General features: G+C 46.1%; 1 protein-coding gene across 3 annotated transcripts; it reads left to right on the top strand.

Moving 5' to 3' along the window:
* The first annotated feature begins 254 nt into the window (after positions 1 to 254).
* TNFRSF6B (TNF receptor superfamily member 6b) lies at positions 255 to 15,417 on the top strand. Of its 3 annotated transcripts, none has more exons than XM_035122833.3 (5): positions 255 to 715; positions 6,487 to 6,649; positions 8,043 to 8,418; positions 12,689 to 12,901; positions 13,570 to 15,417. In XM_035122833.3, exons 2-5 carry the CDS (start codon positions 6,605 to 6,607, stop codon positions 13,854 to 13,856), a joined length of 921 nt encoding a protein of 306 aa, XP_034978724.3. In that variant the 5' UTR covers positions 255 to 715; positions 6,487 to 6,604; the 3' UTR covers positions 13,857 to 15,417. The 3 variants fall into 3 exon arrangements, with proteins under 3 accessions (XP_034978724.3, XP_088530884.1, XP_034978726.3); XM_088674758.1 differs by having other exon boundaries at positions 675 to 1,053; XM_035122835.3 differs by lacking the exon at positions 255 to 715 and adding an exon at positions 740 to 945.
* The last annotated feature ends 2,098 nt before the right edge of the window (positions 15,418 to 17,515 follow it).

Raw genomic sequence — 17,515 nt, 5'->3', positions numbered from 1 at the left:
TTAATAAGAAGTTCACGCCTGCCCCCACCAACGTCATGGTTAGTAACACTTAAGAACCTAGCCTCATGAAATCAACCCGTTTTACTGCCTACACTGATTGACACAGCATCACTCCAGGGTTTCAGCCAGGTGACCTTCTCCGCTCTACCTGGCAATAGAACCCAGGAGCTTCTCAATGCAAGCTAGACGCTCTACCACCCAGCTACAACCTTACGTTAGCACTTGCTGTCTCACTGGGATTTATTTATTTTTTAAAGTGCTTGAGCACATATGCCAGAATTGAGGCTGGGAGCAGAGAACCAGAGATTTAGGGAAGGGATAATAAGCTCCATCCGGATGAATTTTGCGGAAATGAGAGTGGCGGCAGCAGAGCCATGCAGAGCCATGGCTGAAGAAACCGCAGAATGGGACCTGAACACAGCCATCTAGGGGCGGGGGTCGTCAACTGCCCCTTGGGCGATCGATCACCCAATTGCCGCTGTTTCGAGCGGGTCGCTGGGCTTCTGATCCTCGAACCGAGGCTGCTTTCTGCATTTCACCATTTGTCCTCGTCGCTTTTCCAGGAAACGCGGCGGGGGATCGTCCCTTCCGTTGCGCTTCAGGGTGCCAGATTTTGGGATTTCCCTTGGGGTGGAGCCACCTGGAAACCATATAAGCGGCGGGGAGCAAATGCCGCGCCAAGGCGAGCCCACCAACGAAACCGCAGCAAGCCGAGGTAAAGGGCGGGCAGGGGCGGGGCGGGGCGCCGGCCGAGTCGTCTCCGGCGGCGGAAGAGGCGCGCGAGGCTCGGCGGGTTCTGCCAGCTCGCGTGCGCCTCGGTGTGCGCCTTGGCGCGCAGTGGCGCGCGTTTCTGCCTGGCGTTGCCGTGAATAGAAAGCCGGGTGCGCGCGTACCGGTAGATGCGCCTTCCGTGGGAACGCGGCGTGATGATGATTCGTGTCTCAGGTAGGGTCATCGGATCATCTGCGCTGCTTTCCCAGCGGAGATGACGGTTTCTTGAGGGTTCGCGTGGTCGCGCCGGCTCCATGTGAGTCCGTGTCTGGTGCCAGCCAGGTATGTGTGCAGATACAGGTGTTGACATGATGCTGTCATGTCAGGAGGCCAGGGGCGGACTTTGATAATACGGCGCCCTGAGCGAGGACGAAGTTTGGCGCCGCCCCTGATTATTTATTACCGGTATTTCCACATTTTGGTACAGCTGCTTTTTAATGGATCTTCTCAGTAGGTACCCGTATAAACATAGTTGGTTATCATCATCAACATCACCACCAGGTCTTCTCTGCAGTGGCGCCCTCCCACCAGATGTCAAGGTGACACAACCTTTAGAAGACATCTGAAGGCAGCCTTGTATCAGGAGGTTTTTTAATGTTTGACGTTTTGTTATGTTTTTATATGTGCTGGAAGCCACCCAGAGTGGCTGGGGAAACCCAGCCAGATGAGCAGGGCACAAATAATAAAATTATTATTATTATTATTATTATTAGCATCCTTGGCATGGTGCCCTGTGATGATGTGCATTCCAAGGGAACGTAGGGGTCTTCAGTGCTGTTTTCCTGGCGGAGATGACAATTTCCTGTGTGTTCATGTGCGACTGGTGCATGTGTGTCTATGTCTGGTGTACATGTGATGCTGGACCATGAGGACATGAAGTTTTCATCAGGTGTGTGCGTGCATGTTTGTGTACACAGATGTGCATATGAGGCTGTCGTTAAATGTTCATCAGGTGTACAAAAGAGACTGTTCTTTGTTGAGCAGAATTCTTCCGCTACATTATAGGGTTTATTTAAAGTGCTATAATACTGCAAATCCACATACATTCTAAAGCACATTCAACACATGGTTTCCCCAAAGAATTCTGGGAACTGTAGTTAAGGGTGCTGGCATTGTAGCTCTGTAATGGGAGGTTACAGTTTCCAGGATCCTTTGAGAGAAGTTCCTTAAAATTTGTGTTGAATGTGTGCCGTGGATCAGCCCAAAGAGGCTGATTTGACCACTTCATCAAGTCTCTTTTTCAAAAGAATCCTGTCTTACGGATATAAATGCCTTTCCGTCTAAGCTACCCGCCCAGTCTTGTAACATTATACATTTAAATTGGGAAGTATATAAGCTGGGAAGAAAAGCAGTGTGTAGGTGCATGGCAGTGTTAGAAATTCCCCAGGCACATTTTGCAACCATGTGGAGATGTCTGGATGCCAGGTTGGACTGACATCTCCATCTGGTTGGGCCGTCCAGCTTTCTTAAGCAGAAACGCAGAAGAGCTTATTTATTGCATTCATATACCGGTATCAACTTTTTGTCCAAGGAGTACATGGTTCACCCCCTACCACTCCACAGTTAATCCTTACAATGACCCACAGTGAGCTTCACAACTGAGTGCGGATTTGAACCCTGATCTCCCAGGTCCTGGTCCGACATTCTAACCCACTACACCACATGGGCTTCCTAGAGCACTTCTGCGGTGGGGCAGCTCTATAAATTAAGTATGGGGAAATAAATATGGGGAAAGCAAAATGTCACTTAGAGAAAGGATCTGAAATATTTTCCTTGAAGCTTGAATTTGTTTACTTCTGGATTGCTTTATTTTATGTGTAAAGTGTTGTGAACTGCTTTGAGATTTTTTCCCTTTAAAATATAAAGTGGTATATAAATAATAATAATAATACTCCAATACAAAAGGTGCCTTGGTATTCCATTGTGGCAACTATATTCTTTTTGTTCACAAAGAGTGAGGTTTTCTTCATTCTCTTAAGCCAGCCTTTCGCATCATGCAACCCTGCTCTGGTTTTTTATCTCTCAGTAACCCTGTTACTGGCTGGGGCTGTTGGGAGTTGTAACCCAAAACATTGGAGGGTATCTGAGATGACTTCAGTTGGGCTACTGTGATTAATTTTTTTGGTCCTAGCAGAGATGTCTGGGATTCATTCACATACAGTTTAGCTAAGCAATAAACTTTTATTGGGTGAAGATATATTCTTAATTGAAAAGATCTGTGTGGCTGGATGCTTCCCAGGTCCTTGCGCTATTAGGATATGAGGTCTGTGTCTTGTTTCACATAAGCATAACACACACTTTTCATCTTGTTTCTTGCTTGGTTTAGCATGTGTTTGCAGAAGGGCTGTGGCTCAGGGGCAGAGCATGCCAGATCCTTGGCATCTCCGGGTAGAGAGCCACTGCCAGTTAGTGTAGACATTATTGGACTTGATGGACTCACAGAATCACAGACTTGTAGAATTGGAAGGGACCTCAAAGGTCATCTAGCCCAACCCCCTGCAACGAAGGAATCGCAGCTAAAGCACCCATGGCAGGTGGCCATCCAACTTCTTTTAAAAAACCTGCAGTGAAGGAGAGTCCACCACCTTCCGAGGGGGTCTATTCCACTGTTGAACTGCTCTTACTGTCAGAATGTTCTTCCGAAGTTTAATTGGAATCTCATTTCTTGTCATTTGAAGCCTTTGGTTTGGGTCCATTGATAGATAGGTGGCTAGTTCCTATTTAACATTGTGTATGAGTCGTATGTCAGGGACCCAGGTGGCGCTGTGGGTTAAACCACAGAGTCTAGGGCTTGCTGATCAGAAGGTCGGCGGTTCGAATCCCTGCGACGGGGTGAGCTCCCGTTGCTCTTGTCCCAGCTCCTGCCCACCTAGCAGTTCGAAAGCACATCAAAGTGCAAGTAGATAAATAGGGACCGCTCCGGCGGGAAGGTAAACGGCGTTTCCGTGCGCTGCTCTGGTTCACCAGAAGCAGCTTTGTCATGCTGGCCACATGACCCGGAAGCTGTCTGCGGACAAATGCTGGCTCCCTCGGCCTATAGAGTGAGATGAGTGCCGCAACCCCAGAGTCGGACCAGACTGGACCTGATGGTCAGGGGCCCCTTTACCTTTTGTATGTCAGCTCCAGTCTCTTTGTGTATCTTCTACTTAATGCACCTGTCTTCAAAGAAACCTCATTCTAAGATAAGCAATTTGGCTATGATCCAAGGCTGGGTGGTGGGATCCTTAGGTAGCAAGAAGTTACACGCTTCTTGGGGCAGGGGGATGTAGACTAGGGAGTTCAGAGGGAAATGAATTGAACAGGCAGTGGACAGATTTACACCATAGATTGTTTCGATTGTGTGGAACTAGTTGATGGTCGCTCGAAAGTCCCCAATAAAACCCAGCTATGCCATAATCCTGAAATGCCCAAATGTATTGTCAGAAATAGCAGATAAACAGTTGTCTTGACAGCTTGTACGTGCATGAGTTCATCTGTTTAGCAAATACTGTAAGTGGGGCTACAGCTGGTGTCAGGATAAGGGTCCAATTAAAGAACCTCCTGGTAGTAGTGCCACCTCCCATTGCTTCTCCAAGATACTGAGAACAAAATGCAAGCTCCCTGGGAAATCTCAGAGATTTGTGCATCCCTAAGCAAGGGGCTCTATGCCTGAGGCTTCATCAGCTAGCACAAAATGGAAGAACTTCTTCCCTAGCCTACTCAGTGGCCAAAAGTCTGGGCACTGGACTTAGAAATTGGACCTCCTTCTCTCAATAACTTATGCCAATGCTTTTAAAGCAACAAACTTTTATTTGGAATAAGAACACGGAGAGGATCCTAAGACCCAGTGGAACGCCCTCCCATCAGATGTCAAAGAGAAAAACAACTACCAGATTTTTAGGAGACATCTGAAGGCAGCCCTGTTTAGGGAAGCTTTTAATGTTTAATAGATTATTGTATTTTAATTTTTTGTTGGAAGCTGCCCAGAGTGGCTGGGGAAACCCAGCCAGATGGGTGGGGTATAAATAATAAATTATTACAGTTTAAGAGTATTGGGAGTGCAGGATGTGAAAATAAAAAAGGACTATCTTAGCTTTGCCAGATACCTGCTCACGAACCTGGACTGCCCTGCTTTTGCCTGTCCAACAGGCAAAAGCTGGTTCATGTGCCTTCATTGTAAAAAGAAAAGAAAAGAAAAAGCCTAAAGTGGAACAAGAGGGATAGGACATAGGAGAAAACTAGGGGGAGGTTCTGGGAGCATGAGGTAGATGCTATTTTAGACCCTTGTCCACAGTATCCACCAACCAAGACTCAGGGGCTGAATTCCTCCCTCCCTCCCACTTACAGGTGGGGAGATGATGCTGTGACAGTCCAGCTGTGAGTCATTACACCAATCAGGGCTGGATTAAGACCTTAGAGGCCCTAAGCACTTAAAGGTTTTTGATGCAAAATAAAAACAACAATAATAATAAACCATAAAGTAAAATTTTATTTTTAAAAAATGAAACAAAACCTACAATAAGAGGAAAAATAATGTTTATTTCTGCATGCTTCCGCTTCATTTACATTTGAAAAATGTTCTACTTTTTCTGTTCTTTTTCTTTTTTGAAAATATTAAAACTTTATTTAACAGTCAACATTAACTTACACAACAATACAATATATACATCACCAAACACTAATTTTACACATATCTACTTTACAGAAAAGAAAAGAAAAAGAAGAAAAAAGATTAAAATGAATAAAATTAATGGGGATTATTCCTCATTGTACTATTTCTCATTTTGTTATTTTACACACAGCACCTTCTTATTATTTTTGCTTTCCCAGTTCTTATCAAGAGGACTTTATTATTTATCACCTTAATTTTGCAAGATTCATTCAAGGTCTGCCAGGAGATTTTTGTTGTTACAATATTTTTTTCAAATAGTCTTTAAATATTTTCCATTCTTTATGTACCTTCTGCATTCTTCTACTTTTTCTAATTGCAAAGCCTTTGATCAGATCCTCAAAACTAATCTTACGTAACGCATCTGCTTCTATGCTTAGTCGAGGTAAGGGATCCAGCCTGCCTTGTTGCATAGTTGTTCTGCTGGGATTTTTAATATACTTCAGCTGGGAAAATGAATGCTCAACTGAGCAATTTGTGACCATTTATGTTAAAAATCCAGTGATGGGAAATTTATGTGCCCCCCCCCCTTCCCTTGATGCCCTAAGCATGTGCTTATTTTGCTTAATGGTTAATCCAGCCCTGACACTAATTACATTGTGGATGGATGGATGGGATGCTGCTAGGGCTGAGATAAGGACTCTAAGATAGTCAGACTTCAATTTCCTTAAATGAGGGAGTAACATTCCCAGGGGCTCAGCTCACCATCCTAGACCACACAACCCTCCAAGTACTCAATCAGCTCAGCACAAGACATGGATAGCATCTCTTCACATGACCCTCCACTTGTCTAATCCTGACACCTGTCTGTGGTTTTGAGGAAGGGTCAGGGCAGCTCTGAAAACTAGCCTCCTGTCCTGTGTATTCCCCCCCCAAAAAAGGGAAACAGCCAACATCGGACAAATTAAGAGGGTGCATTCTACTCTCCAAAGAACAGAACGTTCTGTCCCTCTGCATGCCTGCACCCTGTGTTCTTTACGGTCTCTTAACACAAATCTTTTGGCTCCGCGTTTGGATGTGATTTGTAACAAATGGCGCTCAGTTTCCTTTCACTTTTTCTGTCCCAGAACTACATTGTCTGCGAACGCAAGAGAAGGGCGCTTTCCGTAAGCTGAGTCCGCACTGCAGCAGACCCCACTTGATTCCAAGAGAGCGAGGAGGACTGTCAAGACCCTCGGTAGTAGTATGCAACTCTACAGCAAGCTGAACCCTTTCAGGACGCTCTCGGAGGTAGAGTTCTTGACTCCCTTTTGCTTTCGGAGGTCTGGGTTTGCCAAGCATAAATACGCTTGAACAGGGTAGAGCTGGAGTGTCCAACGTGGGAGTTGCAGTCCACATCACCTGGAAGGCCCCACATTGGCTACCCTTGGTGTAGAGCAGGGCTTCCCAAACGTGGGTCTCCAGCTGTTGTTGGACTACAATTCCCATCATCCCTGACCACTGGCCCTGTTAGCTAGGGATGATGGGAGTTGTAGTCCAACAACAGCCGGAGACCCAGGTTTGGGAAACCCTGGTGCAGAGAGAATGGAAGAAGTTTTTCTCATGACTCTAGGCCTTGGCCGAGAGTAGGGGCATCAAGGCCTATTAGCCATGGCAGCTAATGTTCAGAAGCAGCCTGCCTTTAACCCCTGGGGAGGCTGCAGGGGGGTGCGAACTGCAAGGAAGGAGGGCTGTCTTTCTACTTGTCGTATGGATTTCCTGGAAGCAGTTGAAATGGGATGCTGCCAAATCCAGCAGAGTTCTGCATATGTTAAAGAGAAACAAGGAACACAGGAGGTGGCAGAGGGCAGGTGACTCAATATTCTAAGTGAGGGCTGCATGTTTTGCTTTAGGGAAAGGTAGCCTATTCCTAGTCTCAGGATGGTTGTCACTGCAGGGAAGGAGGACTAAGAGCCTGCATTGGCTTTTTGGTCACAGTGGTGGGGATGAACAGTAGAAGAAGACTTTTGTGCTCATGCCCTGCTTGCGGGCTTCCCAGAGGCATCTGGAAAAGAGGGTGCTGGACTGGCCGCCTTATGCTCTTTATAGGAAACTAAGAAGAGCCTAAGAAGGGACGCGGGTGGCGCTGTGGTCTAAACCACAGAGCCTAGGGCTTGCCGATCAGAAGGTCGGCGGTTCGAATCCCCACGACGGGGTGAGCTCCCGTTGCTTGGTCCCAGCTCCTGCCCACCTAGCAGTTTGAAAGCACGTCAAAGTGCAAGTAGATAAATAGGTACCACTCCAGCAGAAAGGTAAACGGTGTTTCCGTGCGCTGCTCTGGTTTCACCAGAAGCAGCTTAGTCATGCTGGCCACATGACCTGGAGCTCTCGGCCTATAGAGCAAGATGAGTGCCACAACTCCAGAGTCATTCGCGACCGGACTTAATTGTCAGGGGTCCTTTACCTTTACCTTTTTTAAGAAGAACCTGCTGGATCAGGGCAGTTGCCCATCTAATCCTGCATCCCATTCTCACTGTGGCCAACCAGATGCCTGGGAGAAAACCCTCAAGCAGGGCCTGACCATGAGCATACTAGCAAAATGTTAGAAATCTCACCCAATGGCAGAAACGTTTGCCAACCTGTTACGGGGAAAGGAACATGGTTGCTGCATCTAGTTCACTTGCTCTCTCCCTTTGCCTTCTAGTGGGTGGTGCTCTATGTCCTGCTCTTGGCCCAGCCATGTTCCAGCAGCTACCTCACCTACAGCAGGCGAGTTCCCCGGACCAATGAGGTGTTTGTGTGCAAGCAGTGCCCGCCAGGGACGTACGTAGCTGAAGAGTGCACCAATGATAAGGACACCCTTTGCCAACCGTGCCCCGCTCTCCACTACACGCAATACTGGAACTTCCTCAAGAAGTGCCTGTACTGCAATGTCTTCTGCAACAGCCTGGAAGAAGAGGTGCGGCCGTGCAATGGCACACACAACCGGGCATGCCAGTGCAAGGCGGGCTACCACTCGGATTTGGATTTCTGCATAAAGCACTCCAGCTGCCCCTTGGGAACCGGAGTTGCTCAGCCTGGTACGTATCGCAAGTGGCACCCTCACTCTTGATCCCAACAGGCACCGCTTTACTGGGGACAGCCTTTGGTTTTGGCTGGCTGTCCCTGGTAAATCACAGAGGTTAGAATAATAGAACTGTAGAGTTGGAAGGGGCTCACCAGGATCATCTAGTCCAGGCATAGGCAAACTCGGCCCTCCAGATGCTTTGGGACTACAATTCCCATCATCCCTGACCACTGGCTTGAGAGCAGTACATGTGAAAAGGATCTAGGAGTCTTGGTAGATTACAAACTTGACATGAGTCAACAGTGTGATGTAGCAGCTAAAAAAGCCAATGCAATTCTGGGCTGCATCAATAGGAGTATAGCATCTATTCTAGACCAAGGGAAGTAATAGTACCACTGTATTCTGCTCTGGTCACCTGGAGTACTGTGCCCAGTTCTGGGCACCACAGTTCAAGAAGGATACTGACAAGCTGGAACGTGTCCAGAGGAGGGCAACCAAAATGGTCAAAGGCCTAGAAACGATGCCTTATGAGGAACGGCTTAGGGAGCTGGGTATGTTTAGCCTGGAGAAGAGAAGGTTAAGGGGTGATATGATAGCCATGTTCAAATATATAAAAGGATGTCGTATAGAGGAGGGAGAAAGGTTGTTTTCTGCTGCTTCAGAGAAGCGGACACGGAGCAATGGATTCAAACTACAAGAAAGAAGATTCCACCTAAACATTAGGAAGAACTTCCTGACAGTAAGAGCTGTTCGGCAGTGGAATTTGCTGCCAAGGAGTGTGGTGGAGTCTCCTTCTTTGGAGGTCTTTAAGCAGAGGCTTGACAGGCATATGCCAAGAATGCTTTGATGGTGTTTCCTGCTTGGCAGGGGATTGGACTGGATGGCCCTTGTGGTCTCTTCCAACTCTATGATTCTATGGATGATGGGAGCTGTAGTCCCGAAACATCTACCATATATCCTCTCAGTCTGCTCTTTTCCAGGCTTAACATACTCAGGTCCTTCAACTGTTCCTCATAAGGCCTGGTTTCCGGACCCTTGATCACCCTGGTTGCCTGCCTCTGCACAAATTCCAGCTTGTCAATACCTTTCATATATTGTGGGAATCCAGTGCTGGGCTGCTGTGAAGAACGGGCTTCTTCTGATATATTTACATATATATATAAAGCTTGGTTTCCAGCTTAGTTTTGCATTTTGATGTTGTCTTGTTACAACATTATTTTCAAATTTGCATCCCTCCCGGAGGAGCCTCTACAACTTGTTGGTCTTACCATTCCCTTCAGGGTGCAGCTGTAGAACCAACCTTCGCCAACCTGGTTGGCGCAGCCTGTCCTGTCACACTCTAACGAGGCTCGTTTTGAGCCGTGGTGCCTAATGAATCGTAGGACGATGTTGGGATTTCCCTCCTAGCATAAAGAGCATACTCTATTCTTGGCTTTTGAAACAGGATGGGAGAGAGTTGGGCAGTTGCTGGAAACTGCAATAAGGGAGAGAGTTCTTGTGCTCAGGTCCTGCTTTTCGACTTCCTATAAGGGGCATCTGGTTGGCCACTGTGAGAACAGGATGCTGGGCTAGATGGGCCATTGGTCTGATCCAGCAGGCTATTCTTATGTTCTTACATGTGCTGTGATTACTCTGTAGGGAGGGAGAAATGGGATTGTGCCCAGAGTCCCCTCTTACAGCTGCTTTTGGTATTGCAAGGCTAAACCTCTGCATTCCAAACAGGTTCCCGTACCAGGCGGAGCTCTCTGCATTGCTAACAGCAAGTGCCCCTGGCCATGATCTAAGTGGTGTCTGAGGTCATGTCTGTCCCAGGATCACCAAGTGACTTGGCAGGAGACCAGCTTTGTTCCACTTTCTCTTTTCTTTCTTAGCCAGGGGGATTCCCTGGCATAATATTTCAGTGAAGGTGAAAGTTGCATATCTTGGAAAGGCAGCCTGGCTTTCATAGACGCAGGGGCTGGGTTCAGCTTTCACAGACAGCTCATTTCCCCTCTTCTTGGTTCCCAATCAAATGACTTTGCAGGTGGAATTAAGACTGATAAAATGTGACGCTCTGTGCTCCATGAACAGTGGCGAATTCTGGGAAGGCTCTGCAAAATAGACAGTTGCCAGCGGGGCTTCGCATGGGTTTGAAACCAGGTGCAGAAGCAAGCATACTGGCCAGAAATGCTCCCTCAATGTGGCATCAGTCTGGCAGCCTTGATTCAGTTGCCTTCCTGTAGCCAGTGTTTCTAGCAAGCACCTGTGTTTTGTGGAATACCGTTCTGGTCATAGACCACATGGCTCAAGTCCTCTGTTTTGCTCAGTGGGAGATGGCATCAAATGACAAGTGTGGATGAGGCCTTTGTCTCTGCCTTGGACTGGGTGTGCTCAATGGGTGGACTCAGTTCAGAGACGGCTTGTGGTTTAGTGGTATTTTGCTGAGATTCTTTTCTATATGTTTTGTAATAAAATGGATTTTGGACTTTAAACAAGTTATATTATTCATATACTTTGTGGGAACCTATACCTGACTTTTATATGCCTGTTGTCTTTGTCCATGGAGTTTTATTGGCAGGGATACTGGAGTGGCTTGCCAGTTCCTTCTCCAGGTGGATCAGGTTTAGTGAAAACTCTCCACTATGACCTGTCCATCTTGGGTGGCCCTGCATGGCATAGCTCATAGCTTCTCTGAGTTATTCAAGCCCCTTCGCCACGACAAGGCATTGATCCATGAAGGGGTCACGAAGAGTCGGACACGACTAAGCGACTAAACAACAACAACAACAACATACCTGACTTAGAAATCTGCCTTTTACTGAATCAGGCTAGCGTAGTGGATTTTTTTCAATTAACCCCTCCAGTTGTGAAGTTTAAGGCCACTTTTGTTTTGGTTGGAACAACTGCGGCCACTGGGGAACACACAACAGTGAAGTCCACCTGATTATAAGTTACACAGGTTCACCTTAGCTTTACGCATGCGTAGAAATTGTGGGAGGAAATGAAACCTTGTGGACCCACGTCCACAAGGTCCGGCCAGAGAGCTTGCGCGCAGAGTATTAAACTCATGAAAATAAACACTACAGATTAAGAACAGACCTAGCCAAGCCATTGCAATATACTGTATGTATTAGACCAGGGAGTTCCATGATGGGAGGCTGTGCATTCAACACATTAAAGATTCATATTGCTTCTAACTGTAGTTTTAATTGCATCTCCTTTGTATATTGCATTTCACTGTATTACAGTTTGAACTGCAGTATAAAAGAGAGAAAAACAGCAACGAAAAGCATGCAATTAAAAATCTAGCACGGCACATTACAATTGCTACAAAATCATTAAGTCGCTGCTTCTCAAACTTTTTTTCTCTTGGCCACACTTTCAGAATAAAAATTTGTTCACTCCACACCTGTCACAGGTGCGGTAGTGGCTACTCTAGAGTAACGACTCCTCACGACGTTGCATTTTCATGCTTTTATTATGTGCAAACTATTTACAGTGCAGAGTCAGTACTATGTACATGTTGTCAGTCTGGGTCAGAACCTCCGAATGGAGATTTCCACGTTTTCTTCCAACAAAGTAGCCTGGGAATACTGAATCTCCGCCCCCGTCGCTTCTTGCGCAATTCCGGGGCTGGCGGGATCGGTCTTCTTGTCGCACTTTGCCTGCTTCCCCCTTCCTTTCCTAAGCGGAGCAGTGGCTCAGCTACCCTGCCTGAGCCCTGCCCTCTACTTCCCGATTCCCCGCTGGAGTCATCCCCCTCCCCGCTCCCACTGGCGCTGGGAGAAGAGCTTGTGCTTAAGATGGGAGGGGGCTGTCTGTAGCTTCTGTCCCTCACAACACCGAATTTTTTATTGATAAGGAATACATTGGAAAACAAAAAGAATCAACAGTGAGCAGTGCCTGGTTTATAACACAGAACACAACTACTTTATAATATGAACACAGGAAAGATACCTATCCATATTCTGCTATATATATATATATATATATATATATATATATATATATATATATGATAGATAGATAGATAGATACTATACTATGCTATACTACACTGAAATGTTTAAATGTTTGTTTTTCCTTGAATCTTCCCGCTACACTTGCCATCCTCTCCTGCCACACCCTTAGAGAACCCCAGCACGAAGTGGTCCTCCAAGACCCTCAGCCATTTTAAAAGTGGTACATGGGGGGGGGGGGTAAATCATTTGGGAGCCTCTGTTCTTAGACAGTGTCCAGCTCCATTTGGAATTTGCATGCAGTGTTTGCTCACAGCTTTTCTTTGCCGTGGTTCTATCTTACAGGCAACCCACAGGAGGACACCACATGTATCCCATGTCCTCAGGGGACCTTTTCCGACTCCGTTTCCAGCACTGAGGTGTGCCAACCCCACCGGGACTGTTCTCAGCAAGGCCTGGCGGTCAACGTCCCTGGGAACCAGTTCCATGACACCCTCTGCACCGCTTGCCAGATGAGCAAAGCCAACAGCACCAAGGACAAAACAGTTGAAGCACCAGGTGAGAAGCTGTATGGGGGCACAGGTATCCCCCTGCCCATTTCAAATGGGCATCAAGCACTTGTGACTTGCCTTCAGCGAAATCCGGGGCCCTGTAATTTAAGAGTTCTTTTGTGCCCTTTCCAGAACTCCCATTTTTGCCGGCTTATGATCTACCCACTCCATGCTTTTAAAGCACTCTTATTCCACTTAAATAATCATGGAGAATCCTGGGAACTGTAGTTTGCTATATGGGTGCTGCGAACTGTAGTTCTGTGAAGTCAGCACCCTTAACGAACTGCAGTTCCCAGAACACTCCATGACTGCTGTAACATATGGTGTGTGGCAGCCCCGTTCTGGATCAGTTGTAGTTTCTGAGTCACACACATAGAGCGCATTGCAGTAGTCATGGCAAGGTTCATACTCAACACTTTAAAGCTGGGCCAGAGAGCCTGGGAATTTCAAAAACGTCACTCTAATGCTGGTCTGTTGAGTTGCCAGTGGATTCTTAAACTATTTTCTGCCCTTGTAACCTTTTTGGATTGAAGCATGGCTTGTCAGGTGCCTAAAAACGACACGTAGAAGTCTACTGAAGAGGTACACCCACTGTAATATGAGCCTGGCACTAGAGGTCTTATACACACCACCTAATACCGAGACCTGTTTTGTTCCCCAACCTGCCTTCTCCAGGAAGTGGGGGTGACTGTCAAGACGCCATAATAGACTATGTGCCTTACCAAGTCGGGTCGCAGAGACGGCTGGAGAGACTGCTGCACAGACTCAACGGAACCACACCTGCTGCAGGTTGTGACGAGAAGAGCCTCTCCGTGCTGCAGGTGGAACTCCATGCCTTCCTCATCCAGCTCAAGGACACTCTTGGGAAGCAGGCCATGGTGCAGAAGCTCTGGAAAGCCCTGGATCACATGAAATTGCAGCATATACAAAAGAAGATCCAAAAGCTTTTCTTGAGTTTATGAGATTGGACTTGGGTTCAAGTTATTAAAAAAAGGATACGCACAAGCACCTCTGAGAAAGATAACCAGTACCATTCTGCAACCGGAACTTGATCTAAGAGGACATTGCCTTCCCTTGGGCTTTGTTTATTAAAAAAAATTCCCCTCTTTGAAAAGAAGCAAAAATTAAGGGACACAATTTTTAATGAATCTGATTTCCCCTCAAGCAGGTAGGGTTGAGCCACGCTGCAATGTATTCCCTGATGAAATTGTGCACCCTGGGGGTCCTGAACTTCCAAGGAATTGTTTTTTTAAAAGCATTTAACTCAGTATTAGATTTTTTTTAAAAAAATGTGCTACTTATTCTCCCCTGGCACCCAAATAGAACACGCAAAACGAGCATAAATATATCAATAATAACTGGTTTATCCTTGCTACAATCCTATCACTGCAGCCCTTTATTCCAGGAAAGAGTTGGTTTATGTTGGATTGGTTACACTTGCATTTTTTTATATATATTTAAATTTATCTTGCCGTTCATAACTCTGGTTTTCTTAGTTGTTAGCGTTTTTATACTGCCCAACAAACAAGAGGTTGGTGACCAGACAGGATTATCAAGAGGCTAAAATCTGTTTGTAAGGCCAGTGTGTGCATTTATGTTTCTGAAATATATACTTAAGCCTAATATTGCCAGATGTATCAACAGCATGTTCCACATGAATGAAACATGGGGAAGGGAGAAACAAGGAACAGTCTATGCAGACAAACTTTCACCGGTCAAAATTAGTTGAAGCTTTACCTTGGCATGGAGCCCAGGAGATGTTCCCACCCGAGCTAAGAGCCCAAAGTGCTGGAAGCTGGTTCTTCAAACGACAGCTGAGATTCTCAGGAAGTTCAACATGACCTCAGGACGAGAGTAGATCCAACATATTTTAAAATCCAGCATCATTTTCCGATGCTTTATTCCATTTGCTAGAAACCACAGGCGGGGAGAGGGCTCTTGTGTTCGAATACTGCTTGTGGATATGATTGGCTACTGTGAGAGCAGGATATTAGACTAGATGGCCCACTGGCCAGATCCAGCAGGTCCTCTTCTTAATATTCTTAACACCATAATTTTTTATTTTTATTTTTTTAAAAAATCCATTGTACCGGTAATTTCATTTCAACTGGTCGAAAAGGCTCTGGAGGCCTGGGTCCAGATTGACAGCCAGTGTGGCATAGTGGTTAGAGTGCCAGACTAAGACCTGGGAGGTCAGGGTTCAACTCCCCACTCTGGCATTAAGCTCACTGTGTGACCTTTGGCCAGTCCCCGTCTCTCTGCCTAACCTACTTCACAGGGTTGTTGTGAAGATCAGATGGGAAGGTGAGAACGATGTATGCCACCTTGAGCTCCTTGGTATATAAAGGTGATGAAAGCATGAATGGATCGTGGAGGTAAGGACCCTCTTAAAGGGTCTTGGGTTGGTGCTTCCGGGTCCAGCCTGCTCAGGTTGGCATGGCTGCTCTCAGATCTGAATGCTTGCCTTGTGTCACACCAATCTGTCAGCTGTAACCAATAAAAGTAGTGGGCATTTTTATCCCATCCCTCACGTGGTGTGATTCTTGCTTTTCTGCTCTGCTCCACTGCAGAGCCTCAGTTGTCATTTCTGGATTAAATGTGACCGACGAAAGTAGCATATTGAGCCAAGCGGTTTGCAAAAGTAGAATGGTGATTTCCACGTGGCATTGTTTGGAATTTACTGCAAGAATGCCTGTCTGGTTGTGGAAATTCTAAGGTTTTCTTAGCACATGGGCTGGAAAGGCAAGTTGAGAGAAGGAATCAGGAACTTCCCTTGAGAGTAAGGTTTGCTGTCTTGATGATGATGAGGATGATGATTACAGTATTACAGTATTGATTTATTAATTCCTCCTAGATAAAGGTCTCAACACAATGTATGACAGAGACAATTAAAAACATAAAAGGGCTAATACATTTAAAACAAAACAAAAATCCCAAGAAGTGGACACTCATCACAATGGCCCACTTAACCAGCTGGGAAAGCCCCTTGGAGCAAAAATGCCTCCTGTTATTTCTGGAAAGTGCAGATAGTGGACTCCTGTCGTATCCCAGCATAACAAGGGCAGCCACACAAATACAATCTCCATTGTTTATAAACCACACGACACAAAATGAATTGTGTGCATTTCCTCCTTTTGACTGGTGCAGGAGATTCCAGATAGACTGGAATCTGATTATTAAAAGTCTCAGTGAGTTAAAAGATTGGTGTTCTTGCTGGTTCCAGCATGGAAGATCCCAATGATTTTATGCCAAGGCACATTTCGCTACCTCTTCATAGAGCCTGTAGTGCCACAGATTCCTCCCACAGATGGGCCAGAGTTTCAAAGTGTTTGTGTTTTCTTTGCTGGACAGAAATAGCAGCAGGAAAGCAGGTGTGTGTGGGGGGGGTGCGTCTTCTCCTCTTTTGCAGCAGCATAGCAAGCAAGCATAGGAATTGTTAGAAAATACCAAGAAAAATAAAATGACGCCCAGTGGATTAAAAAAACAAAACAATTTTTTTACTGTGCCCATGCTTATGCTAAGACTGCAAAAAGGAGTGCAAGACAACAAGTGTTGCAATTCACAAACCTGTGGGTAAAGACAGAATAGCAAATCTGGAGCAAGCATTGGCATTTGTCCCTGAATGGGCAGGAATTTCCAGAGAGTAGGCACTGCAGCGCTGAAGGACTGGTTATTTGCAAGGAGGGTAGGGTTTTATGGGGTTATTTCCATATGTATGTAGCACATTGTTCTGCCAGCATTTTGGTATCAAAATTACTACATCGTTTGCTGGCTGGGTTTCCAGGCAACGCGCCTACAGAAACACATGCTTTGGGATCTTGCTTTCAAGACTTCACACATCTCCCTCTGAGCTGCCTTTGTATACATTTCAACCGCAGACTGAAGCACTCTGGGCAGTTATGCTGAATCACTTGGAAACTAGAGTTGGCAGGCGCAAGCAGGAGCATGACGAGAGGATCCCCAGTTGCACTGAGTGCATGACTGGACACTCAGACTCTTAGAATTTTGAAGTGTCAGGCATAGCTCTAGTGGCTTTAGCCCAAATGTAGCAGAGTTTTCCTGCACAGCGCAGAAGCTAGTTGAGGTGGAAATGACTAGTCGGCTAGACGCAGAATAACTATTTACAGGATTTATTAAAATAAAATAAAACAAGCAGAGTTTCTGCATACAAAGCAAAGCAAAATAAATCCTTACTCTCTCTCTCCAACCATACGCAGCACTCCTACTCCTAACACCCAACAAGAAACAACTGTGCTAGCATTCCTAGATAACAGAGTTCAGTGCTGGTTATTAACCAATCAGAGAGTTGTTGCCAGTTGCCAGGCCAGGCAGACCTTGGCTTTCTGCCAAGAGTAAATTGACACTGCCTTGAGTTAATTGTGTGAAGCAAGATGGTTGGACAGTGTTCTCGAAGCTACCAACATGAGTTTGACCAAACTGCGGAAGGCAGTGGAAGACAGGAGTGCCTGGCGTGTTCTGGTCCATGGGGTCATGACTAAACGACTAAACAACAACAACATTATCTGGGCTGAGTCACAGACCTTCCCTCCAACAATCCTGATGCAAATTCCTACATACACATTGCGTGGGGCCAATCATCCTTAGAATGGCAGGGGGAGGA

Source organism: Zootoca vivipara, chromosome 7, assembly GCF_965207765.1.
Source record: "Zootoca vivipara chromosome 7, rZooViv2.hap1.1, whole genome shotgun sequence".
Classification (NCBI taxonomy): domain Eukaryota; kingdom Metazoa; phylum Chordata; class Lepidosauria; order Squamata; family Lacertidae; genus Zootoca; species Zootoca vivipara.
The sequence above is the reverse complement of the archived record's forward strand: the minus strand, read 5'-3'. Positions and strand labels throughout refer to the sequence as shown.

Excerpts from the sequence above, each read along its gene's own strand:
- TNFRSF6B (XM_035122833.3), top strand. The coding sequence starts at position 6,605 with ATGCAACTCTACAGCAAGCTGAACCCTTTCAGGACGCTCTCGGAG. Across the intron at positions 6,650-8,042 it reads CTTTCAGGACGCTCTCGGAG|TGGGTGGTGCTCTATGTCCT; the intron begins GTAGAGTTCTTG and ends TTTGCCTTCTAG. Across the intron at positions 12,902-13,569 it reads CAAAACAGTTGAAGCACCAG|GAAGTGGGGGTGACTGTCAA; the intron begins GTGAGAAGCTGT and ends TGCCTTCTCCAG.